Source organism: Zootermopsis nevadensis, unplaced genomic scaffold (genome assembly GCF_977971745.1).
Source record: "Zootermopsis nevadensis isolate Lab colony 2312 unplaced genomic scaffold, Znev_1.0 Znev_ptg000028l, whole genome shotgun sequence".
Taxonomy (NCBI): Eukaryota; Metazoa; Arthropoda; class Insecta; order Blattodea; family Termopsidae; genus Zootermopsis; species Zootermopsis nevadensis.
The window spans coordinates 22,129,195-22,156,229 of NW_028259160.1; the positions used below are offsets into that span (position 1 = coordinate 22,129,195).

General features: G+C 39.1%; 2 protein-coding genes across 3 annotated transcripts in view; both read left to right on the top strand.

Annotated features, from left to right (window-relative positions):
• The first annotated feature begins 579 nt into the window (after positions 1-579).
• Positions 580-13,229, top strand: LOC110832456 (lipid droplet-regulating VLDL assembly factor AUP1-like). The gene is made up of 8 exons (XM_022069475.2): positions 580-796; positions 2,085-2,222; positions 2,866-3,016; positions 5,387-5,565; positions 6,705-6,866; positions 7,500-7,765; positions 9,317-9,486; positions 10,213-13,229. The coding sequence occupies exons 1-8, from the start codon at positions 756-758 to the stop codon at positions 10,363-10,365; spliced, it is 1,260 nt and encodes a 419-aa protein (XP_021925167.1). The 5' UTR covers positions 580-755; the 3' UTR covers positions 10,366-13,229.
• Positions 13,230-15,736: 2,507 nt separating this feature from the next.
• The window catches only part of nebu (solute carrier family 2 member nebulosa), a 70,889-nt gene continuing 59,590 nt past the window's right edge, over positions 15,737-27,035 (top strand). The window contains exon 1 of one of the 2 annotated variants that reach the window (XM_087357439.1): positions 15,737-16,025. The gene's annotated coding sequence lies outside the window, so the exon portion shown is untranslated. Of the gene's footprint in view, positions 16,026-19,806; positions 19,968-27,035 lie in introns of those variants that run through there. The other variant, XM_087357440.1, reaches the window with a different exon arrangement.

A 27,035-nucleotide genomic window follows, 5' to 3' on the forward strand; every position in this document is an offset into this window, starting at 1 on the left:
ATCCTGCCCTCATAATCATCTCTTTCAATTATTGGTTGTCTTTTCCATCCAAATAAGCACTTTAGGAAATACTGCAAAGCAGTTACCAATGTTGAAAAGAATATCAGTATCTTATTTTTATTTGAGACCTTTATTTGGCAAATTTATTATTCACCTTTCTCCAGTCTCAAATCTAGTTCAAAATGTATGAAAATTTAGTCTGTCAAACTGTGATTTTGTTTACTCTTATCAAACATAGTTTATTTGGGATATTTCTTTTTTATTTGTTAAACAGGTAACATTTTGGATGTTGCTGAGGAAATGCTGCTCATCTGGATACTAGTAACGAGTAACTGAATCGCCTATCAGACAAACTTTTGCCTTTATGGTGAACTAGCAGGATTTCAAAACTCGAATCTTTAATTCGTGGTGCCCTCCAAGCAAGGTGCTTTGGGCTGCAGGAGTAAATTGTTCAGAACGCAGCCGTACTGTCGCTGTCCCAGTTATATTAATTTCATCCCCCATTAAGAGATGGCAGCATAGTCTATAATATTTTATTAGTGCTTAGCAACAAATCGTCAGTTGCACATCTGCAGGTGTTTATACGGTATTTGGTATAGTTATTTCAACCTAACAATGTGTCATGGCGTCGTTGAAAGTATACAGGAAATATCGTGATTAATGATTTTGTCACATCATCTTTGGAACATATTATACGTTTATAAATATTGGAAGTAATTTGTTGTTGGAAGTTACAGTAATTTGTTCTTTGTATCATGTCTAATGTGGAAGTAAATGAACTTTTCGACGAAAACAGGTAACATTAAGCATGTTGTCGGTATGGACGTATTATATTAATATGAAATAAATGGAATAGGTTCGTTTAGTACTTTGTTATGATACTGGCGTGTATTTTGTGGAGACATACATTTGTTAAAAATGTGTGCACAAAGTGTACAGTGCCGCTGGTGTAGTTGAGTAAAATGGAAAATTGGAAATATCCAAAATTGTTTTCCAGTAACAGGAAATAGAACTTTACATCAGAATATCTTTGCAGTTTTTAGAAGGTCGTAGTGATGGCAAAATTCTGTAACCAGGGGCAGTGTATAATGAAGGCGTTTTTATTAAAGGAGCTTAGGTTTGTCCCAGACTCCGTAGCGTATTTTGATAATATATAGACGCACGTGTATTAATTGCCCAGATTACCACTTACCTTGGAGTATTGTCCTAAATATTGTGTTGTAAATAATCAAATATTTGTAAGATAACCTGTAGGTTTGTTGTTTTAGTACATAATTTCCATCGTTAAATCAGTACTGCTCCAAGAAAAGGGGTCCAGACTCTTTTTTCTGTCTTTCTTATATGCCAACTCTGAGGTGCAAATTGTCAAGAACTATATCTCTTCGCTTCTCTTGGTACTGATTCTAAATTTATATTTCAACTGTACTGTGATTTCTGAATCAGTACTAGTAGGTGCAGCATCATTACTTAAACTTGTGTTATAAGTTTTATTTGTTGGATTGGTGATTTTGTGAATCTCTTTCTTAGGATACTTCTTTTCTTGCAGTCACTAACTGGTGATTCATCTGTAATCCGTAGCTTGCTGTTTAGTATTTAAGTAGTGATATTTTACGCAGCAACACGTTCTACTTTATGGGATGAATAATGTTCTGCTTGCTCATCTTTGTTTTTAATTGGAATATGAACATCATGTTTTTCTCCTTTTATAAAATATAATTCTGCATTTGGTACGAACTTTACGAACATGTTTCACAGTCCTACATAAATTTATCATCCATGGTTGAGTTTATCATAAGTTTTTCAAAATATGTGCATGTCTCTTTCCATTGAAAGAGTTATAATACGAAGTCTTTTCGCTCGGACTCATTATTTGGTAGCAAAAACAGTGTACCACAACGTGAAATGTTCGTGAAGTAGGTACTTGTTGTTCCTAAACTAATTCACTTTATAAAGTAAGAACTGAAATTCCATAACGTTAAACCTGATTGAAATTTGTTGAAATGCCATTTGTTCCACAACAAGAAACCATATTGAATTACCAAATTGTGATGAAAAATTACTATATTTAGATGCGTATTTTACAGGTATCCTTCAGGATGGAAAGCACTGTTTCTGGTGCTGTATGCGCCGTTCGGGTTTGCGCTTGCTGGTGTTAGGTTTCTTGTTGCTCTCCAGGCGCTACTGGTGGATGCCCTGTTTCCACAGCTCCCAGCTGTGAAAAGGTAAAACTTTACAACAAATTATGTGTTGTACGAATGTTTTTAGTTTGTCAGTGTGTGTTTTAATGCTGGTTATGCAAATTATAACAATTTTTGTATCACTCACAGTTTTTGAGTGACATGTGAATAGGATTTACATTAGAATAGAATGGGGGAGAGGTCAATCACTTCCTCCTCTTCTGCTTTGCAAGGTTCTTTGCACCATTGCTTGCATGTTTCTGTTGAAGACATGTCCATGTTTGTTCGGTTTTGTCGTACAACTTTTCCCTCTGGCGTCTGCGTCCAGACCGGCTCTGAGGCCCACCCAGCCTCCTGTCTAATGGGTACCGGGGTTCTTTCCCCCGGGGGTAAAGCACGGCCGGTGCGTGACGCTGACCGCTCACCCCCGTCTAGTGCCGAGGTCAAGGATGAGTAGGAGCTATACCGCCTCTCCCCCCAAAGACCTACATGGCGTGTAGTGGGACAGCTTTATAATTGATCCATCTTTATAATTGATCCATTTTTATCACCATTTCTATGTTTTAAATTAGACCATTTCTTATGTCGCTGTATTATTTTCTCTTCAAAATGTATTTACAAGTTCTGTTGCACTGATGAGTTAAAAGCACGGACTTTTTTCCTGTAATTCAACAATGTTGTGTTACAGGTTTGTTTTGTGCTCGTTTTGCACTGTCTTGGGCATTGTCGTGAAGCAAGAAAACACTGCATTGAGAGATGAGAATTTGAAAGTGCTGGTGGCAAATCACGTTTCACCTTGTGATCATATAGCTGTGCATCTTTCATGTGGGACCATCACCGTAAGTGCTCTCGCTCATTCAGTCCGCGGTCTGAAATGCCAAAATATGCTATTAAAAGTGTGAGGCAGGATTTTGTTTTGTATGTGCTTGAAGCACTTGAACCGTCAGAAATATCCTTGTCAGATCTGTCGGACATATCTTGTTACTGCCTGCAGAATGCATACCGTATATATGTTACCGGCAATGTATAGAATGCCTAAAGTCAGTAGCCAAAGTATGAAATAAATCGTAACGTTAATATTCTTTACTTGTATAAATTAAAATTAATCGAAGTCGATTGGGCAAGCTGTCAAGATGGAGGTTGTGCAAGATAGTCACAAAGACACCGAGCTACTGAATCTGAGCATAGAATTAAAAAAAATTGTTGTATATTAAGTTTTTGAAAAGATAAAATAAAACTGTATGAATCGTATTATAGAAACTTCTTTTTTATATACTGGGATACTGGGACAACCCGTTCTTCAAGTGCCTGAGCACTGCGTGTCCCAACTTTTCGTTGGCTTGATCTATAGACATTCGGTAGGACTCCTTGGACGAGGGATCGGCCATCGCAAGGCCTCTACCTGTACACAGGACAGAACAACACAGAATAACGCGGACAAACATCCATGGCTTGAGTGGGATTCGAACCCACGGTCCCAGCGACCAAGCGTCACAAGGCCCATGCCTCAGACCGCGCGGCCACTGTGACCCCCTCTTTTTTATACACTTTGCCTAAATAATCTGAGGCATTTTTAAAATTCCCAGGTATTCTATAGAATACCTAGGCAAAGTATAAAATAAACTGTTAGTTTCATACATTGCCTAAAATTTCTAGGCATTTTATAAAATTCCTCGGCATTCCGTAGAATGCCTGAATTTTATAATTTGCCTACTGACTTTAGGCATTCTGTACATCGCTGGTAACGTATATAAAAATTAGGTTAAGTGGACATGCAAGAATGTTTCTTGTTTCTGCTTTCTTTCGTTGCAAGTACTGTCCTGTTTTTCTCAGTTTGTTTGTGTGACAAACACAAAGATTTTGGTGTGGTAGAATCACAAAGATAAGGAGTAACAACTAACTAATTGCATGGAACTGATTCCTTGTTGAGAAGCTGACATCAGCTAACCCTGCCTTTTGTGGAACCTGTATTTACAAGAGCCCACCACTCTTCCGTATCCTGAGCCACATGAATCCTCACCGTACATTCTTGCCCTATTTCCTTACGGTGCTGTCGTCTATACCTGGGTCTTCTGAACCAGGGCTGTAGAGTCAGTACTGAAACCTCCGACTCCTTCGTAAAAGCTCAATATGTATTAATAATGGTAAACCTATTAAAATGGTAAATGGTACCACAAGAGATTTCATCACGACCACGTTAATCATCAGGCTACATTTTAGACTTATAACCTATATTTAAATATACGTCTAATGGTTACTGCAGAAATCGATTGATTTGTAGACAGTTTGTATTCTTAAGGTACCGGAGCCAAAGTTTTTCCCACACCATGTGGCTCAACGTGTCGTTGAATCTCCCTAAGCGTGAAGTCACCGCCGACTCACACGGCAGCGAAAGTGTTCTTAAGATTTTGTTATTGAGGTCGGAGTCGGTACATTTTTACCGACTCTGACTCCACCTAAAATTGCTTCTGACTCCTTCTCCACAGCCCCGTTCTGAACAGACTCCTCCCTTCAGGCTTTCCAACCAAAATTTTGTACACATTACTTGTCTTCCCGATGCTTACTGCGTGCCATACCCATGTCATCCCAAGTTGATCTTCCTAATTTTTTCTGGTGGAAAGTACAAATGATGGAAGTCCCTAATTACCTAACCATCGTCAGATTCCTCGAACCCCATCCCCCTTCTCTGTATTCAGACATCCTTAATCTGTGTTCTTCCCTTAATTTGACAGAGTATTTCACACCTATACAAAAAAGTAAGTTAATTTATAGAGTTTTAAATTTTAATCTGTTTAGATAGCATACGGGAATAAGAATGTCCTTAACGGCGTGGTAGCAAACATTCCCCGAATTAAATTTGGTCTTAAATTCTTTGTAAATATAATTTTGATTTCTTAATGTCATTCCAAAAATATTTGAACTTTGGCGCATTTTTGAGGATTTACCTATTCACGTATTATAATGTAGTCTGATGATAAGACTTTCTTTCCTTGGCATTTAATTCTACGCCAGTTTCCTGTCTGGCATCTAACGGAGCAGTTTCTTTGCCTTTTATTTATGTCTTTGCCCAGTAAATTAACAGCCATGTTACATTTTGTATCGTACATGTACCTACAAATTTTGTATGTGGTACCAATTACAAATACACTTCAAGACACATCAATTATGCGTTTGTAGCTTAACTCATTGGTTGTGTTGATTACCTGCAGCCCAGTGTGTGGGAGCTTCCAGCACCATTCTGCAGGGCATTAGGGATAAAGGAGTTTGGGCTGAGGCAAGGAAGGGACGTACTAGTGGCCAATATCCGTAGCCACTTTGAGAAGTCGTCTACTCCGCTCTTGTGTCATCCCGAGGGCTCCACCACAAATGGGAAGGTGGGACTGCTTAAGTAAGTGCTGATTTCTTGTAGTTTGTTGTAATTTTAATGAATATTTAGTAGAGCATTTCCATAGAGTAATAGAATGATCTCTGACGAACGTGGTGTTGTGGTGTGAATTGGAGTTAAGTGAATAAAGTACAGTTGCTTGCTCTTAATTCAGTGTCAGTCACAGAATCCAGAGGTTCAGCACAACCAACATGAAAAGCTTCTACTGGACGATGAATGAGTCCAGTCCATCTCACATCCTCCCAAGTTATTTGTATAAAAAAATTTAATAATAATTCCCATGTTTATCTCAGCTCTTCAAAAATTTCCTTGTTGTAGATATTCTGCTCATAACTAACTAACCAACCAGATGGCTTATGGAACCCGAAGGTTCATCATTGAATTAACCAAAGCCCTCCACCGGACCCTGTCCTGGACCAACAAAATCCAGTCTCCTTCAACTCCTATCTCCCATAGATCACGCCTGAGATTATCCTCCCATCTACGTCTAGGTCTCTCCAGAGGTCTCTTCCCCTCAGGCTTCCCAAATAGTGGACCCAACCAACCAATGGCTTACGGGACCCGAAGGTTCATCACCGAATTAACCAAAGCCCTCCACCGGACCCTGTCCTGGGCCAACAAAATCCAGTCTCCTTCAACTCCTGTCTCCCATAGATCCCGCCTGAGATTATCCTCCCATCTACGTCTAGGTCTCTCCAGAGGTCTCTTCCCCTCAGGCTTCCCAAATAGTGGACCCAACCAACCAATGGCTTACGGGACCCGAAGGTTCATCACCGAATTAACCAAAGCCCTCCACCGGACCCTGTCCTGGGCCAACAAAATCCAGTCTCCTTCAACTCCTGTCTCCCATAGATCCCGCCTGAGATTATCCTCCCATCTACGTCTAGGTCTCTCAAGAGGTCTCTTCCGCTCAGACTTCCCAACCAATACCCGGTGCACACCTCTTGTCCCATCCATGCACGCTACATGCCCCGCTCATCTCATTCTTCTCTTAAATGACTTTCGTTCCTGGCTTTTTTTTTTCAAACTATTTTTAATGACTTTTGTCACACACAGACATTTAAGAATCAGGGACAAAACACCTTTCTTTGTTTCTTCATCTTGCCTCTGGGTGCAGCACCGTCTCCGCTTGCTGTTGACAGGTTTTCCTCGTGGTCATTTTGTCTGAGTGACGCCATTCAGCCAGTAGCTATTCAAGTGTGGCGGCCACCATTTGCTGATGTTGCAGCTTCAGCTTTGGGTACTGGATTGTGGGCAGACATATTCTGGTTTCTATTTGTTCCCTGCACTCAATTTACTCTCAGGTAAGATTTTATTGGTTTCACGGCCATATCTTTGGAACACACGGGTAGGACTCGGTTTACGCCAGGGTTGTTCATGAGATGAAGCGGCGTAAATTGAAGCAAAAAATATAATGGGAACATATGTAAATACATTAGGTTGCGTTCCAAGATTTTCAGCAGTCAACACAAAATACGTGAAAAATGTTTTATTTTATGAAATTTGCGTACTTAAAATTGCTGTAGAACTGTATCAATTCCTCAATTAATGTAATTTTCTTTTTCTCGTCGCATTTTATATTCAGGTTTTTGTTTAATTTTTTAAATTCCGGGCCGTAGTTTATCATTTAGTATTACAGTTTTATCACAATGTCGGGACCATCCGCGTCCAGGAAGTCGGGCAGAGTCATGACTCGTCACCCCCTCCAATCGCAATCTATGAGAGGCGCAGAAGTAACGGTACTCCTAAAGAAGAGTTTGAAACAGTATATTCCAGATATTGTGTGCTTTGTATATTACATTAAATAATTTCGTTGATTGGACCAAAGATTGCTTTGTTTTTAGTCAGTACCAGAGAATTTTATCTTTGAGCAATAAGAAATAAATGTGACCTTTTGGTAATGCTTTCTACAGAATTTTAATGTTCTTGGGCCACAGATATCTTCCAGTAGTGACGAGGGAAAGTGGCGAGAGTGACGTTCAATTAGGGGAACGCGTTGCAAAGCTGTTGGCGGAAGATCTGGGAGTGGTGGCAAGTCAGCACACTGCTTCAGACAAGGCAGAGTATGAGAAACGATACTTATTGGAGCAAAATCAGCCCATAATTGTTCGCACTTCACCTACGTCTGAACTGCAGCGCATGGCTCACCAGGTGGGTGAAGTTCTGCCATACGTGCCTCGTGATGTCATCATTAGAGATCTTGGTGAGTAGCGTGCAACAGACTAATTTTCTTACACTAAGAACCACGTAAGATTTTTGGTTTTCCTTTTGTGTTGCCAGTGGGAGGTAGCCATTTAGATGGTTCTTAGAGAAACAGGGTCGAAGGGTGTGGGCGGCGTTCGTTTGGCTGAAGATAAGTACCACTGATGGGCTCTTATGAACTTTTAGTTTCCATGACGACACTCTCTCAACTTAAGACTGGTCTTTTATATACAGTATCGTCTCTGATGGCGATGTCACCAGCCTTAATGATGATGTCCGAAATGCTGGGTTTACCAGAAAGTCGAAATCACCTCATTGGCTTTTGAGTGCTTTGCAGTGTTACATTTGGTAAAAAGACATTTTAAAGAGAAAAATTCCAACTGTTATAGAAAAGTTTCCTTCTATCATAAGCTAGTGAAAGCTACTATTAAGTCTGACATAGACTTAAGCGGCCCATCCACGTATGAGTCTGACTTGCGAGTCTGGCTCGGATATATTTCACCACACATGCATAGCAGACTCCCAAACTTAAGGCACCCGACCCACAAACGAGTTTGGCTGAATGGAACCCAAACCGAGCCGGACTCGCGAGCCAGACTCGTACGTGGATGGACCGCTTTAGATGGTTGAAGTCTGTTGATGGCAATTTAAGGTCGCAGCCCAGGTAGTGGCATCTTACATAAAAATAAATTTCACTTCTGTCCAGCTTGACGTTGATGGTACTTATTTTGCAGAACCCCACAAAGTTGTCATTGCTTTTGCTAAGCATTTTAAGTCGATCTACGATACCTCTTTTTCGGGAGTATTACTCTCCTTTGTGTAGTCCTCCAAATTCTTATCATTATCCTGTGTTTCTGAATTGGACATCTGTAAAGCTCTTAGACATCTAAGACCATCTGTTGGACTTGATGGCAACCTGTTCCTCTCTTTTGCTGTGTGTTTAATTGGCGTTATGGCTATTGATGCAGAACGCTAATATTAAAGAACTCAATTGTTTTAGCAGTCATAGAAACCTCTAGTGTGCAGTTAGCTTATTTCTCAAGATGTGATGGCAGTTTGAGGCGCATCAATCATCATTGCTCTTCTAATAATAAATGTCTGGGGAGCCGAGATAGCTCAGTCAGTATAGTGACTAGCTACGGGTTGGATGACGGGTTTGATCCTGAACGGGGCAGAGGATTTTTCCTCTAGCCTCTCGTCTCTGGGGCCCACCCAGCCTCCTATCCAATGGGTCCTGGGGGTAAAGTGCGGCTGGGACGTGACGCTGACCACTTGCCCCATCTAGTGCCGAGGTCAAGAAAGAGTAGGAGCTATACCACCTCTCCCCCCCAAAGACCTACATGGCGTGTAGTGGGGACAGCTTTACTTTTACTTATAATAAATGTCTAAATAGATAATTGTTTATTACTAAGCAATTTTATTTGTCACAGTGCTTGAAATGTTCATTTCACCAAGAACGAGAAGCAGGAACTTAAAGTGGGATTTTACTTTATTCCTTTCAAATTTTTGCTGTTCATGGTGAACCACAGCGTTATCGCATTTCATCTTACAGGCAGAACACGGAGTGTTGATATTACCATCTCTAACATATTAGAGGGTGTCGTGACGTACATACCGCAGGTGGAATCATCGTCTTCCGGCCGTGTGAATGCAGTGGCACAGCAGTCAAAGAGCATTCCTTCGGCTTCCGCTAGTACGCACACGCTGGCTAACACTGTACAGGTAATTTATCGTCAAGAGCTCTCACTGCAAGATACTGAATTTCTAGTACTGCATGCGTCAACATCATCTAATCAGTGCTGTTCTTGGCAGCATTTTTAAGTAAACCATAAATAAAATAAAAATAAGACATTCAAGCTTCTCTCTTGAAGCAATAAGTGAAACCATAGATGACTAAGATGTGGACGTAGAATAATTATTAATTAGCATTCAAAACAAACCTTGCCACATAAAATATTTAACACTTCTCTAAAACTGTTCTGAAAACGTAAAGTGTGAATTTAAAGAAGAATTCCAAGCTACAAAGTTTTTTCCGCAGGAAAATTATATCAGATTTAAAATCACAGGCAGAAGGTTAGAGCAGTGATAAACAACGTGTGGTACATGTGCCATGTATAGCATGCACCTCGTGACCCTAAAAGTGGCATATGACCACTTCCAAGACAAAACAAAATTTAATTTTAATATGATACTTGGCACATACTTCGTACTTTAATTTGGCAGAAGTGTAATCATAATATAATAATTACAACTTTGTCAAATGCAGCACTTAATAGCAACCTTGTTTCAAGAAGGCGCTTGACATACTTCTGACTCATCCTGTATATGTCATGAACTCTGCTGGCCAAAAATTGTGCACAATTTAAAACGGAATTCTGATTTACAAGTTGGAAATTGAAAAGAAAATCTTGACAATGCCAGTCCTCATTGTGCATTATTTTTCTGCAGGTTTCATGTTTGGATACATCAGCGCCTTCATTCGCCCGCTCAGCGCAGGAGCGAATGACGTCTTTCAATGAACGCAAAGCTCGTCTAATAGAGAATGCCCGCCACAGGTATATTGAAAAACATGGCCTAAAGAATGTTGGATTGAATTGCTGATGACTGATGATACATGCCGCAGTGACTGTGAGGTGTCTGAGAGTTGAATTCTTTTAGGGTAATTTTAACGGACTGGGCTCACGATGACTTTCTCTACCTTCTTCCTCCTGCACTCATAATTTAGTAATATGTATGATGATTTTGTGTAAAATGTGCATCAAGTTAGTTTTGACTAAGAATTTGAGTTGTGGTTATGTCGGTGTGTGACGAGCAAGTTTTGTGACTAATAACTTCATACTCAGTTTGCAATAATGAAAGTGGATTTGCAGATTAATGAACATTCATGTATGAGAGACAATGCCATGACTGGAAATTCTAAAAATGTAGTTATGTTTAATGTAATTTATTTTCCAAATTTTTCTGTGGTATCTCTGGAATTTTCTGCCCGTCATTTGAGAATGAAGTTGGACTGCGGTCATTCAAGAATAATTCTGGCCCATTCCACAAACTGTCGTAGCCCCTCCGCTGCAATATCTGACTGAAGAGGAAGAAGCGTCCGTTACCGTATAGCGGGGAAATTTTACTTTAGTCCGCATCAAGTAAATATCTCCCTTCGCTGCGACATTTGCCTTCAATCGGTGAGCTGCGAAAACACATTTTTGTTAGTCTGCATGGGGTTGTGGTAAGCCTGTCCAGAAGTAATTGGTACAGTGACGAAATTATATTCTTTACATCAAAGTTTCAGAACATAAAACACATTTCAAATGTTAGAATGACAGGTACGTAAAAGATGCATATTTTTTTTCTGCACACGGCCTGTTTTGGTCATGATTTCGTGGTAGAATCTTCGATAATTTCACTGCTCTGCGACACACGGTCTGGAAAGTTCTCTCCTCGTCATTACGATGCGCCGTATTGGCTGCTTCCGTAAGTGTAATTACAATCTCATTGTCATCGTCTTCTTCCTTGCCGTCCGGTCGGTGTCACGTCGTCGTCCCCGTCTCTTTCCATAAAGATTTATGACACAATCTCTTCGCCTGTGAGCTACTGAACAACATTGGCGTCATTATCCACACCAATAAAGTTGTTCAGTGCCACCTCACATTACTTTACGCTACATTCGTTCACGTTTGTGTCACTTTTAGTTTTGCTTTCAATTTGTCTCGCAGTACAATTCCAGCTTTCTGAAAGCAGTCCACAGCAATAAGCGTCTGATTTGCCTCCGGAATGTCGTGTTTGCGTCACGGCCCATTGAAATATTAAGTGAGAGAGTACAGAAAGCGGATGTTTACGCAGACGGTTTAATCGTGCAGCTGCTATCCGATCGAAGTCAAACAGATGGTCCAGTTAATGGCGAGGTCCAGAAAAATGATTTTACTAAATATTCCATTACTTCAGCTTCGGTTAGAATGATATTTCACTGTAGCATTAATTGTCTTTTTAGCCCACTTGCATTGCACGAACACATTCACACCATTCGGCATTTCTCAGCACTACGCTCTTATAGTAATTATTTAAATTTTGCATCAATATTATAATTTTTAATATATTTCTTTATTAATTATGTGGTTTTTTATTTATTTTTTAAAGAAACTCGTGGTTAGATGATTTTAAGTTTTCGAAACCCTAATTCTTCTTTACTTCATTAACATCTGCTGACCGCAGTTTTTCCAGTAAGGAGTCTCTGTATTCTGCAAGGACAGAAGATAGTGTTTTCATTGGAGCGTCTCAGTCTAGTAACTGGGGTTCGGATGCTTGATACTTAGATTAATTTTGAAGTGTTGTATGATCTGAAGCTTTCACGGTGACTAAGTATAATGAATTCTTCTTGGGCTACCTGACGTGTCGGGGGGGGGGGGGGTGTTTAGCGGAGAAAACGCCAACGTTTTGAGAACCGTCTTCGTCCTTGTACCTCCTCGCGAGTACCCTGAGGACAAAGATGGTTCTCGAAACGCCGGTGTTTACTTCATTAAACTGGCTTACGCAGCCATTAGCCAGAGAAGAATTCATTATATTAAGTGCTTCGAAACTATTTCTGAATTTGGATTCTTAAATGATTAAGCCTCGCAAAAAAAATTGTTGGGGCATTAAATTACAAATATGTAGTAGAAATTATATTTTTGTTTTAGAAGATAATTCTTTGTAGAATGGAAACAGCAGTTTTTCTAGAGGCTTCGTCTTTTACTGTTAAGTAGTGAGTTTTGTGTTGCGGGTCGAAGGTTTGCCGGAAGGCAGTTCATAAAATCGTGTTACTGCGTCACAGTTATTCTTATGTTTTAATAATGAAGTACAGATTTTTTCCTATTTTCTACGAGTTTTGTTTGAATGAAAGCGAACTCGCTACAGCCTTCAGGTACGAAAAGTCTGTGCTTACCGCCACCGTTTAAGCATCAGTCATCGGATGTAGCGGTCCTAACTAGGAACACGCGAAAAATAGAGATTTACTAATTGATATCTGTGCTCTGTGCAATTCTTTGTTACCGCTGATGTAATAAATCTTGTCACTGTGTCGGTTGACTGTCAAGATATTTTACGGATTTTAAACGGAGCTTGAATTAGTTACTTACGGGTAAGGGCAAGGGTGTATTTACAGAAGTACTGAAACTATTTTAGCAGAAATACTTTAAATTTGTCTTAGAAGAGGTGTCCGCTCTGAATCTCCGTAATTTTGCCACGTATCCCGAATGAGGGTTCTCGTGATTTTTCATTAATTTCCAGATGAATGTTGGGATATTACCGCTGCCTCCTTGTTCATTATCGCCTTCCCATTTAATCTCCTCCGGTATTACATAATGTGTGCAGTTGAAGTGTAATTGAATAACCTTACAATTAATTGGAACTATTTATCTGATTATAGCGTCAGCACAGCACGGCAGTTATAAATGTCTGGAAAATATTTTTAATAAATGAGCTTGTCAAATTCATTATAGGCTTTCTGCACCGTCACCAAATTTTAGTGTGAGCGCAGGCTGTAACAAGTGCGTTCAATATTTTTAGTTGTGATGAAAGCGCCATTTTATTATTTTCAATATAATAGGCACTTTGCTTTCTGCGGCCGTGTAATTTTACTGCAGCGAGCCCCTTGCCCCCGCCACTGTGATACAGGTAGTGTTGTGTTATGTTACCCCTAGCAACGGAAGCTTTCTGGTGTCCTTTGTCCCCCCCCCCCCCCCCCACCACTCATGTGATTCGTTACCTCCATTGAGTGCAATGTGTACACCTCACGTGATGGGATTTGAGGTTTTCGTGGCGGCGAGTCTGAAGACGGCTGTCTCTGGGTTGTTGCGCCATGTAGTCTGCAAAAGACGTGATGTTCGAGGAACTTAAGACAGCGTTCTGAATGTAAGTGGCCATTCTGCAGGCTGGTGGAAAGAGTTGGGAACATCTGGTAGAATTACAAATACTGATCTCCCGTCAATACAGCAATTAGTGTCTAATGCAAGTACCCTGACTTAGGTTTCTCATTTATTTATTAATTTTCATTAAAAGAATGAGCCATAGACCTGTTCCGCGACAGTCGCTCAAGGAAACTTGTCCTATTAGTCTTTTAAGTGTACATTTGTGAGTAGTTAGTGACCAACCCACTGCCTCTACACAGTTTCTACTCAGTCCTGATTTTAACTGCCAGAGCCATCTAGCAGTGAATCAGGAGAGACTTGGGTGAGAAATGGCCGCTTAATTTTGATTACGAAACATCTCGTTCATGCTCGTAAGGTTCTTTTACGTGCCGTAAATCTACGACATGGGACCGCTCCGAGGGAAATTGTCGTGCTGTGGATTGTTACCACCCTTAAAGATCCATCTACCTCGGCCAGGTTTGAACCTGCGAACCTTGGGTCCAGTGGCAAGCACGCTAACCTCTTTCTTGGTTGTGGGGCATATAACTAGGTACAATTGAAAAGGGGCACTGCCCACATTGCCCAATTATGGAGGCCTTCAGCCAAGGTTGTCCCAACCTTTTGGATTCAGCTCCACATCCATGCAATCAAAGTTCTTTTAATAAGGGACAGACTGCCTGACGGGACTGTCGTCTCACCAGTAGCGAGAGCCCCTAGTCCAGAGGTTTTATTTATGTGACTTAAATTTTATACTTCCAAAATGATTTGCAAAGATAATGTTGCAGTAGTTGTGTTACTGTTCGACACACTTCTTGACTTTCAGAGGACATTCTAAGCTAGTGTATTCCATAATAAGCTAACGATATAACGTATCTGTTACAAGGACTTCTCTTAGTTATTCTGAGTGTGTGACTTCATGAACAGTGCGCATGGAATAGCTTTTCTGACTCTGAGGCACTTGTGCTGACCAAGGGCTCTGTAGAGACACGTGGGATACCGAGGAAGATTTATGCTCAGGCCAGTCGAGGCTGCCCCTAAAACCACGGTCGCAAGTCGGCACAAGTGACCTGACCATTCGGTTACCCTGACTGAGGTTTTCCGTGCTTTTCCTCAGTTGTAAGGCAAATAACAGAATAATTCCAAAGGGGCAAAGCCCACACTCCCGAATCATGGAGGCCTTCAGCTGAAGTGATTTCCCCTCCTAATCGCAGATGTCATCAACCAATGCGATCGCAACACTTCTGGATTCAAATCCCAGAGAGCCATCTGACTCAAATATGTTATCTATATGGTTATTTGGTAATATTGCTTGAATACTTTCTGTTCAAATTATTATGTCAAGAATTTTCCAAATGTTAAGGCCGTTTTATTTCATTTCAATACTTAAGTTTTGAATTGTTTTTACAATGTGTAATGATAATAATGTTATTTAATAATAATTGAATAACTCGTAATTTATACATTGTTAATAATCGTTCCTAGCATTACTGAATAATTGTCTTCGTCTTGGTCAAATTTGTGGTCTGCTCAGCTTCAGTTCAGCTCAGGCGCCATTGTTCATGTTCCTAAGTCAAACCTAACCTAACAACAACAAAAAATACTTAAAGTCTGCTTGTGCAATAAATCGTAAATTGTAGCCGCTCCTTATAACTGGCATCAGACCAAAAATATGTGCGTTTTACGACCTAGTCCTGTGTTCTTCATAACTTAACGTTGACAAGTGTGGAACCTTGAACGTGGTAAAATCTTGTTCTGGTCGTTATTACGCGACATTTTTTAATCCTGTTGCCAAGGCCAGCAAAGATAAGGATTAGCAGGAACATAAATGTCTCTACCACAAATATATATGCAAATTGTGTTTCGTAGCTTTTTTGTTCGTCTGATTTTATCAGAATGATGAGGTGGGCGGGACATATAGCACGCGTGAAAAAATTCTAGATAAGCATATGAAGATTTAATTTAAAAATGCGAAGGGACAAGACGATTTTGAAGACGGTCTTGTATTGGGTGTCCTACGATGCAGGCAGGTTAGAGAAATGGGTCGTGACAACGTCTGGCACGGTTGTGACCGGTGGCGGGCTCTCGTGAACACGTAATGAAACTTGTGCTTTCATGGAAGACGGAATGTCCTTGAAAGTGGAGTGAATGTTTATTGGCTGCTCAAACAAGGGCTCTGTCTTGGACTGAGGGATGTTTGTCTTTAGATATTTTGCTGTGAGCAAACATAATTCAGAAGGAACAATGAACAGTGGTGTTTACATGCAAACCGTCGACACAAATATTGTTATCACGTGCACTTTATCATCATGGCTGACAGGAAGTATGGAAGTCCGATGATCCTACGAATGTATTACCAAATTCCATACAAAAAATTCCATGAAGGTAAGTGAGCCGACAAAATTCAAATTCAAAAGTGGTGCTTAAAATGGCAGATTTCTACGAACTTACTCTCAGTTGCAAATATCCTTTATTTCATTACCGGCTGAGTAATGACGATTAACACTTTGCCATCTGAAATGAGTATCTGTTACTGTGAGGTAATTTTGTCAGAATTTAGTATGACAAAAACTGGCTTTATTTTTAACCCAAACTTTGTGCGAATATATATCATCTGTAGAATGAGTCCATGTATTACCCAAATGTAAGGTTAGCGTGTGTTTGAAGGCAACTGATTCCATGGAGCGGAGTCATTGCGAGGCTAGTAGTCGCTTAGCTGGCCAAGACATTCGTCATAATTTACGGAACAGCAAGGTACTTCGTTACCATGGTCTCAGGAGTCCTCCGGTGGTCTCCATCATGAGGCGTGAGAATGCAGTTTTGCTTTATTCCTAACAATTCGGGAATACAAGATGGATGAACGTCTTCCCTTTATATTTCCTTACGCAAGAAGGTGATGCAACCCTCAGATCCATTACTAAGCTCGCAAGAGCCCACCCAGATCCAGTCCTGAGACTGTCAAGCCTTATGTACACACCCTGTTTCTACAAGGTCATGTCTGGGTCTTTCCGTGCTAAATCTAACAAAATTTATATTTCAATCACACCATCGTCCATATTCGTGGCTTTTATTCTACAGACAGACATCCATAAAGCAAAAGTTTATCCAAATTTACATTTTGTATCGCTTTTAAATGCCTTTATATTAATCAATTAATTTGGTTTGCATGCATTTGACAGTGATACAGCTTGTTCTTGAATGAATAATTTTTTAGCTTATAGAGTGATAGCAAACAGCCACGGTGGTCTAGCGGTTAGAACGCTGGCCTTGTAATCCTCGGGTTCGATTCCCGGCGGTGCCCGAATTTTTAACTTGTGTTGGGCAAGGCCGTGGTCTAGGCAACACGGATTTTTCCTCCGTGGCATCCCAACAATTACTCCATTCACACACAAAAGAAGGCAATGGCAAACCACTTCTGGATCATCTGCCAAGAACGTATATGAACAGGTCCCAGTCAGAATTAGATCTTAATGATGGCGATCGGCCTGTGGAGCCATCTGTCGGGCATAATTTATTCTAAAGGCGTTAACACGTGAGAATTGTCGAGCGTACCACGAAATCTTGGCGTCATAGGACTTAGTTATGCTTTCGGAATACCGTAGAGAATTTCTGAGCAAATTTTTCTCAACACCGAGAAGCTATTATGTTGACATCAAATAAATAATTGCGCTCTCCTAAATGAAACCATTGCATGTCTCATTCGATTTATTTTGTTCACGTTCTAAAAAATCGATTGTGACGTGTTCGTAAGAATGCGTTGACTTCGTTTTTGCGGATTCTTAATGTTTATTGCGTGAAATTAGGAATCGCTCTGTATATTTTCGTGTTAACGACTTCTGCTACCAAATTTCATGCTTTATTTGAAATCGTTCACCGTTAAATAATCTAGAGCCTAGGCGAGTAAAGACAACTCAGAACTTGCATTTTAGCAAAGCTAGAAACGCCGTAGTCTTCACTTGGAGCAGCAGAGTAAGGGTTTTTTTTTGGGGGGGGGGGGGGGAGACCTTTGGTTTCCTTGAAGCACAAAATTTTGTGACAGCTGATATAATCTGGATGTAAAATAATCAAACCAAAAACTCTGTCGTCACAGCTGGCTAGAAGGACGCTCTAATAGTGAAATAATATTAATGGAAAAAATTCTAATAACGAGTTTATTTCACAACAGTTACAAATTCCGAATTCTTGATTTTCAATTTTGGTTTCTGTCCCTCTCACACTGTTCCCAACAATGTCTTTATAAATCAACAAACGCCTTCGGTCTCAGATTTCTGCCCAAGGCCGTCTCATTGTTGGGCGTTGTGCGATTATTCTGTATTTCGCTTTGTCGTTCTTCTTTTTTCAGAAACGTATCTACTGTTATCATGTTATTTAAATTTTGTGTTCACTGTCATCATTACAGCCTCATAACATTCATTTGTAACACTTCCTGTATCTTAAATATCTTAATTTCGTTTATGAATGTGCCATATACAATTGTTACATTTCGTAATTTTTGTTTTCATAGACACTGACGCCAATATTTCACTCTCAAAGTATCCACGTGACCTTGACTCTGTCTTGTGCCAGCTAAATGGAATCTACGTTCACATAACCTAAAAACATCAAGACAAATTTCAATGTCAAAGAGCCAGTTCTCCAAAATAATTTATTTCAATTAGTTTACGCGACTAAAATTTTCTATGCATTTATCATCTTAATGCGTGCTTCATGTTCCACCAATCTCAGTCAATTATTTTATCGTAGTAAGAAATTACAAGTTACGAAGCTTCTCATATTTGAATGTTCTCTTCTCTGATTGGTCCAAACTCTCCTCAGCGTAATGTTGTCAGTGCTTACGGAACGGAATTCTTTTTGCGTGTTTATACACAGAAATTTTTAACGCGTTTACAAATAAACGAGTGATGTTTTGCACGCAGTGAAATCGATCCGTGAGAACTGAGGATCACTCAAGCATGACAGTTCCGGTGGGAAGAGGCCAGCTTCAAAGTCAAGGTGACTCAACATCCCATGGTCATTACTGAGATAATGGCTTTGTTGTGGGACAGATGTTTCATTCATAGGAATTTTTATTGCCTCTTTGTTACGTTGCTAGCTTCAAGGTTAATAGCTCAAAATTACACGGCCGTTAGAAATAACTTTACAGGAACCCACTCGCGTAATACAGACAGACCTTGGAATTCTTTTACTCTACAGAGTTGAAACGGAAATGAATGCTAACCACCTTAGCTATGGCACAGTCTTAGGATGTACTCTGGTATATTTGCCACCTTTTCACCTAAAGACGTAACATTCGGTGTCCGGTGTCTGCATACGACACAATGAAAAGTCCAGATAACCTGTAATAATAACCCAGTTTTCAATTTTTAGTTGAAAATTGTTTGTATTGGGCCATTAATTCTATTAAATTCTAAAATTATTTTTCCTTTGATTCCGTAGCTAGTTCAACTTATTACTTATGAGATCTTTGATAAATATTGCTAAAAATATTTAAATATATTAATTTACAATATATAAGTGGTGTGTTTAAATTTGTAATTCATCGCCTGATTTGGAAACAGATACACATTCATCTGTTATTGTATTTAACGTGTGTCTACTCGATAGTTGAATTCTACGAATTACGTTCTTCAATTATTTTGAACAACCTTATCAATAAAATAACATAAACATGTGATAGTATTGTTGATAACCCCCATTTTTCCGACTCCTTCATTTGTTATGACTGATATTTTACCATCCATTTACGTAATGCAATATGTGGATTCTCTTTTTTATGTTATCACTGTGTTAGCGAATAATTTTCTGGTATTATACGAACTAACATAGGTTTTCTCATAATCTGTGGTATTAATAGTAAATATGTTCGTAAGTTGATATGTTTTGTTCTCGTTTCTTCGCTGTTAATGCTGTATTATAAGTGTTGTAGCTATTCCTTCTTTAATATGTTTGACCATAATTCGGATAAGCATACCTTTATTATTGTCAGCTTTTATAACCTCACTTGTCAAACTGCAAGCTTATTCTCGCGTGGACTAGTAGTCGGCCGATATCGGGAGGGTTCGTGCGATCGGCGAACTGGTAGTACTGGAAACGACCACGCACGAACGGTGGCGCTAGCGTCAGTATGGAAATGGATTCGGAGGGAGAAATGTGTTTACCAGAGAGACAGAAGTCAAAGTTAATTCCACACACTTTTTATGGTGCTTGCAGACGAAGATACTTTATAAGTATTACCCGTACTTATTAAATGCTGCTGAGGACGCAATAAGGAAGCAGATTAATTTCAGAGACTATTTTACCATCAGAACGATTAACAATTGAATTGAGGTATGATTTTTCTTACTTATTATATCTGGTCTTTGTACTATTTTTGTTTGTATATTTTATTGTACAGGGTGTCTACAATGAAACGCCCGAATTTTATCGTATTCTCAGGAAGTAAGGAATAGAGATATGGCCTATTTATTGACAAATATCAGTGACATAACACATCAAGTTTAATTTAAAAAAATCAATACACTTATACGTGAGCACCGTTGGTGACACGTAGGATATCTAGCGTGTAATCGACAGACAGTAAGAAATCAATTTGTAATATATTATTGACAGGTAACAGTACACCAAAACGTACATACATTTTTAAATTGATAATCGTTCACTGAAAAGTTGTAAAATAATTTGGAAGTGATAATGAGTGATCAGAATATATCTGTAGGTATGAATCACTGATTTCTGAATTGATGTTGTGTGACTGAAGTGTGGACACAGCTGTTGATGATCCTGAGGAAAACTTATCCTCTTCTAAGAAAATTGCTGTAATACCATATGAATTGTCATTTTTATACTTTGGCTGGTGTTTTTTTAAAAAAGTCACCTACCTTAACAAAAATTGTAGTCGCTTTCTTGCGCATGAGAGGTTGAAGCTCGATTACCATACTTCGTTATGAAAAACTGAAATTTTTCTCGTTCCACTTCTAGTAATTTTTCCTCAATGATTTGTCTGCGTCTCTTGGTTTACATTTTCTTTCGTTATGATCATCAGGTGTATGTATTATCTGAGACCCTGGTTCTGCCAGCTACCCGTTCTGACAAGACTGTTCAGTTTACACATTTTCTTCGCTCTAAATTTACTGAGTTTCAGTGCTTGCTGTACGTTCATTATCAATTCCAGAGATTCATGGAATTTTGCAACAAGTTATCCTTGGAGTCATCTGATATGATACTAAGTTTAAATTTTTGAAGTATGCCTATTTTCACTAGAACGTTACCCTAACTATTTTTTTTAATTCTCATCTAAAGGTATTCCCCGTAATTTTTTTAAATCTAGATTTCGAAAATTCACCTATAATTAAAACGTTTCAGTACATTAATAACTAACTAGATGGCTTACCGAACCCGAAGGTTCATCACCGAACTAACCAAAGCCCTCCACCGGACCCAGTCCTGGGCCAACAAAATCCAGTCTCCTTCAACTCCTATCTCCCATAGATCCCGCCTGAGATTATTTTCCCATCTACGTCTAGGTCTCCCAACGGTCTCTTCCCCTCAGGCTTCCCAAATAGTGGACCCAACCAACCAGATGGCTTACGGAACCCGAAGGTTCATCACCGAATTAACCAAAGCCCTCCACCGGACCCTGTCCTGGGCCAACAAAATCCAATCTCCTTCAACTCCTATCTCCCATAGATCTCGCCTGACATTATCCTCCCATCTACGTCTAGGTCTCCCCAGAGGTCTCTTCCCCTCAGGCTTCCCAAATAGTGGACCCAACCAACCAGATGGCTTACAGAACCCGAAGGTTCATCACCGAATTAACCAAAGCCCTCCACCGGACCCTATCCTGGGCCAACAAAATCCAGTCTCCTTCAACTCCTATCTCCCATAGATCCCGCCTGAGATTATCCTCCCATCTACGTCTAGGTCTCCCCAGCGGTCTCTTCCCTTCAGGTTTCCCAACCAGTACCCGGTGCACATCTCTTGTCCCATCCATGCGCGCTACATGCCCAGCCCATCTCATTCTTCTCGACTTAATCACCCTGACAATATTGGGGGAGGAGTACAGATTTTTAAGCTCGTCATTATGCAGTTTTCTCCACGCCCCATCGTCTTCTCTCCTAGGCCCAAATATCCTCCTCAAACACCTGCAATCTGTGTTCCTCCGTCAGAGTGAGAGACCATGTTTTCAGTAAATTAATTTAAAATAACTATTATAAACTACAGTTAATTGGTTTCTAGGTTCCACAATGTTTTGATATTTCCCATAAATTTCCTTGTTTTTGCAAATACTTCTGTGTTTCGCGTTTTCTTAATTTCTTATTAACCTGTTTGAGGTTTTGTTCGCTAAATTTCCGTTTCGAATGGTACTCGGTATTCCCTACAGACATTACACATGTCAACTACTTCATAAGAATTAATTACGTAACTTCGTGGGATGCTTTGTTCGAAAACATCCTTTTGAAATGTCCAAGAAAATCGGGCACCCACTCTTATAACCACAAAAACAATTCTTTCCTTGTTTCGCAAGATCTGCGTGACGCGAACTTTATAACTTTGCGCGTGTTCAAATAGCCCTGTACAGGAAACAACGTTTTGGAGGAATTTCTGTTGCATCAATCCCTGTAAAATAGATCACTTAAATTATCAGAATTATATATCACTTCCTTCTGCTTTATTAAGTGATGAAACAAACCTTTTAAAGACTTATCTGATAAAACCATACTCAAAAATACATTTATCAAAAGAAGAATAGATATGTACAGACTCTTAAAAGCACGGAGAATAGTTTAATTTGCCTTCGATATAATTGCAGAAAATATAACAATACAAAGCGTATTTAATCATAAAGTACATATTCTTGTTAAATGAGATTATTATTGACAAGGAAAGTAGTTATAATCCAACTATGACATCATATAAACACGATAAATATAAATAAATCATTACGAAATAACAGGTCAGCGCACCAGACATGTAGAATTAAAGCCATTGTGCATTATGTTTCGTATTTCTACGTAACAAGGAGCTTTGTGTATGGTCCTGACACAGAACACTGGTAAGAAGTATGTCGCGCCATTCGAAGGCGACGTGTATCTCGAGAAGTAAGCGTCTCCTCCGTTGTATAAAATTTTCTAATTGTCTCTCGACAATGAATCACACTATGGACAGCTTGTGGTCGAATTTCGTTTCTTTATTAATTTTGTATTGTAGTATCTTTAATCAGAGTACGGTGCTGAAGTGTTATCGTTGTCTTTGGCTAACTGACCAGGTCATGTACATTTTATTTGGTTGGGACACATTCTCCTGGAAACATACGACATTTTGAGGCACGCTCGTAATAGTTACTTTAAACATGCGCCATGTTCAACAGTTTACGTCACTCAAGCGATGTTATTCAGCTCTGGATGGTTTATTGACAAATGAATTAACGGACGCAGACTAACGCGAAGATTTATTACATAACAGCCGAATCTGATCGATTGCTATTCACAGTTTAACAGATGTGTTTATAAGAAAGTTATTACCGATTAAAATGACGGTAGGTTCCTGGCTTCCAGGACTACGTAAATTATAAAACAGTGACAAGGCAACCGAGATGGAAATTTTGCAGCCCGTAGAGAGCAAGGGACCCTGAACACAACGTTTGGAAACTCTCTTTGAGGTATGTTGCATATTAGAAAAACATTTTAATTTGGTCTCAATTCGATGGTAACAGTTTATAATACGTAACTATCAAAATCTGAAACCATGCCCACACCACAAATTCCTTCGTCACCCATTTTGTCATTTCTGATGGTATAAAAATGAAATGACTACTTTTAATTATGTACTCCACCCAATTGATGTCCTCGTTTCATTTTTATTTGTTCACACACAAAATCGAGGGTACCTTGGCTGGGTCTGACGTTACCCGAGGCCACAGTGAAGAGGTGAACATGGATATCGGCAAAAATCTCCAGAAGAGATCGAATAACCAACGAAAAACTAAGATAAATGATTATTGACGACACCTTAATGGATAATATATAAAAGAAACAACTGATTGGTGTGGCCATGTAGAAAGAATCAAAGATGAAAGGGTTGCCTCCAGAAATGAAGAAAATCTGTTAGGAACTTGGGGGAGAAGGCATTAGAAAAGCAACGAGGGACAGAGGAACGAACCAATTGAGATGAAATTTAGGGATCGGAAGTTGGCGTCAGACGCTGTGAAATCGATTATATATTTAATCGATCTATCTACATTTATGGAGGAATCGAAGAAAAATATTTAATTTTAACGTTAAAGAAAATCTATTAAGACAAACGCAGGACACTATTGACTCTTTCCCGAAACGACCAAAACCTTTCGAGAAACGTCGAAGATTATTGTGTAAATTTGTGTATCTTTGCTCGTCTTAATATTCTGAAACTTCCCTTCCGAAACAGGGCGATGTCCATAATCCATGTTTCAGACACTGAGCTCCAAGGTCTCATACCTGGAACCTGGAGACGTCGTGAATTAGATTCATTTCCATATCTTCACGACATCTTTGTCAGATGACCGACTGACATTGTAATTTAAGAATTTATAACTTGTGTTGGGCAAGGCCGTGGTCAAGGCAACACGGAGTTTTCCTCCGGGGGCTTCCCCGGTTTCTCCGTGGCATCCCAACAATTACTTCATTCACACACAGAAGAAGGCAATGGCAAACCACTTCTGGATCATCTGCCAAGAACGTATATGAACAGGTCCCAGTCCGAGAAAAGGATGGAAGGATCCTGTTCATATGGACCTGTCGTCAGACAGAACACTAAATAATAATAAGATGAGGTGGTCTAGCGGTTAGAACGCTGGCCTTGTAATCCTGGGGTCTCGGATTCGATTCCCGGCGGTGCCCGAATTTATAACTTGTGTTGGGCAAGGCCGTGGTCTAGGCAACACGGAATTTTCCTCCGTGGCATCCCAACAATTACTCCATTCACACACAGAAGAAGGCAATGGCCAACCACTTCTGGATCATCTGCCAAGAACGTATATGAACAGGTCCCAGTCCGAGAAAAGGATGGAAGGATCCTGTTCATATGGACCTGTTCTCAGAGAGAACACTACAAATAAAAAATCAGTATCTCAGACTATATAACATCGAATGAGAGGATGGCAATGAATTGGAATTGGCCTAGTTTAAGGTACTATCGTGACATTTTACTGGAGGGACTGAGGAAAACTATGAAGCAACCAAGTCAGGATATTCAGTCTCCAGGCCGAGATTTTAACCCAGACCAATAAATCATAAAATAATTCTTTAAGTCCTAATCAGAGTAATTATTTGGGTTTTTCTACCGCTTACGAGTTTACTGATTTTGATGTAATTCGGAGAGGATTTTCCGCCGATAAGGTCGAGAACCGGAAACGGATATGCAGATATTTTAAGATTTGAAAATACCGTTTTAAGATGTGGACGGTTTTTATGAGCGATTCAAACATCACCAAATCTGAAACACGTGGGTAATAATTAATTGTAATAATTGGTGATTAATAAACCCAATTTTAAGAACACCCCTTTCAGCTACTTATATAAGTTAGGTTAAGTAAATTTTAATTGATTTAGTAATACACATTCTTGAGATGATAATGTTGCGTCATATTGTGTTGAACATATACTTGTTCAATTTTTATCAGTCTAATCACAATAAAATATTATTATTAAATATTAAAATATAAAAATATTTAAATGTTAATTGTAATAATATTTTAATATTTAATAATAATATTTTATTGTGATTAGACTGATAAAAATTGAACAAGTACACATTCTTGGCTAAAGTCTGCGGGAACTTAAATCTTTTCCTGTCTCAGCGGGGGGGACTTTTTCCATTCTGGAGATGGTAGAACACGGGAGTATCTTTTCTGATAATATTTTATTTTTCTTCGATAATATTTACATACATTCATTGTATCCTCAATTACTGACACGACACGTGACTGAATTCAATCGGCCTCTTGAGGAATTGAAGAGACCAGTAGCTGAACCGTGCGTTGGCGATGAGAACGCTGATAGTTGCTGTTCTCTTCTCTGCGTCGTCGTCGTAGTGAAAAATTTGTTAACTGCTGTTTATCTTGGGGATGATTTGTGTGTAGCTCATAACTGAGTTAGTTTGGATGAATTTGGGATTTTAGATAAATGAAATATTCCAGTAGGTTTCGGCTACAGTGGATGAATATATCGAGAATGAAGGTTAAAGCTATCTTAACCGGATGTACAAGACACTCGTTCTATGTTGTTATCGGTTAAATTGTCAATGACGGAGAGCAGATACCTGATATTCAGTTACAGAAGCTGTTTTTTTTTTTTAATTTTTTTTAACTATCTCGTCAGATTATAAAGCACACACTCAGATTAACACTTATAATGACCATGTGACTGAAATGACTATCAAAAATCTCAGTTTCTAGAGTTGCTTTATATTTACAGGTAGATGGAGCCGGGACTTATAATTTTGAAGAAACGTCGTTCAATATTGAATTTGTAGTGTAATAAGTCGACTTATTGGCTTGTCTTTGGATGCCTATAATTGTTTTCCCTCTCTCTTTACGTCGAAGTTGAATATTTTTTTTTTAAAAAAAACTTGAATTTCTGAGAGAGTTTTCGAGAAATTGGAATGACACTAGTCAGCTGTTGCCACCTTAAACAATGAAGTATCTGTTGAGGTCCCGATGGATAATCCACGGACGCTTCAACCACAATAACAAGGAAACGCTTAATGATTTTTACTGCCTTTGCTCGGTTGATAAACTATCAATTAAAACCAAATAAATATTTTATATACGAAATCTTTCATTTTTTTAAATCTGCAATAGGGTTATGAAGACATACCCCGAAGGCTTTAAGGAGTTTGATTTTCTGACGTTTGTAAAACATTAAATTTCGTGACAAACAGCGTGTAATAAATGTCGTTTAAATTCCAATACCGACCTCTTAGCTGTGTATAATGTCCTGTGATTATTGTCAGTTATCATATATCAAAATTGGAAACAGAAAATTTCTTAGAATTCTTGTTAATATTTTTCCCCACCACAATTTAAACCAAAATAAAATGTACGTTCGGGATTGCTACGCGTATCTGAACACCCATTGTGTCTTCTCGTTACACAAAGATAAGCTGAGATAACCCTTTATTTTATCTCCCGAAAGAATGTATCTTTCACCCACACGTGTTAGCCATAAGTGGTTCGAACAAATATCAAACAACTTTAAGAATACTCAGAAAGAATTATACAAAAGTTGAAAAATGTTTACATCTGAATTTACACAACATATTGAAACAAACTGACACAGATAATTGTAAAACACTGTATTGATGTTACTAAGGAAATTTTCTTTTTAAACACATAAATTCAACTGATACACTTCGTGGTGT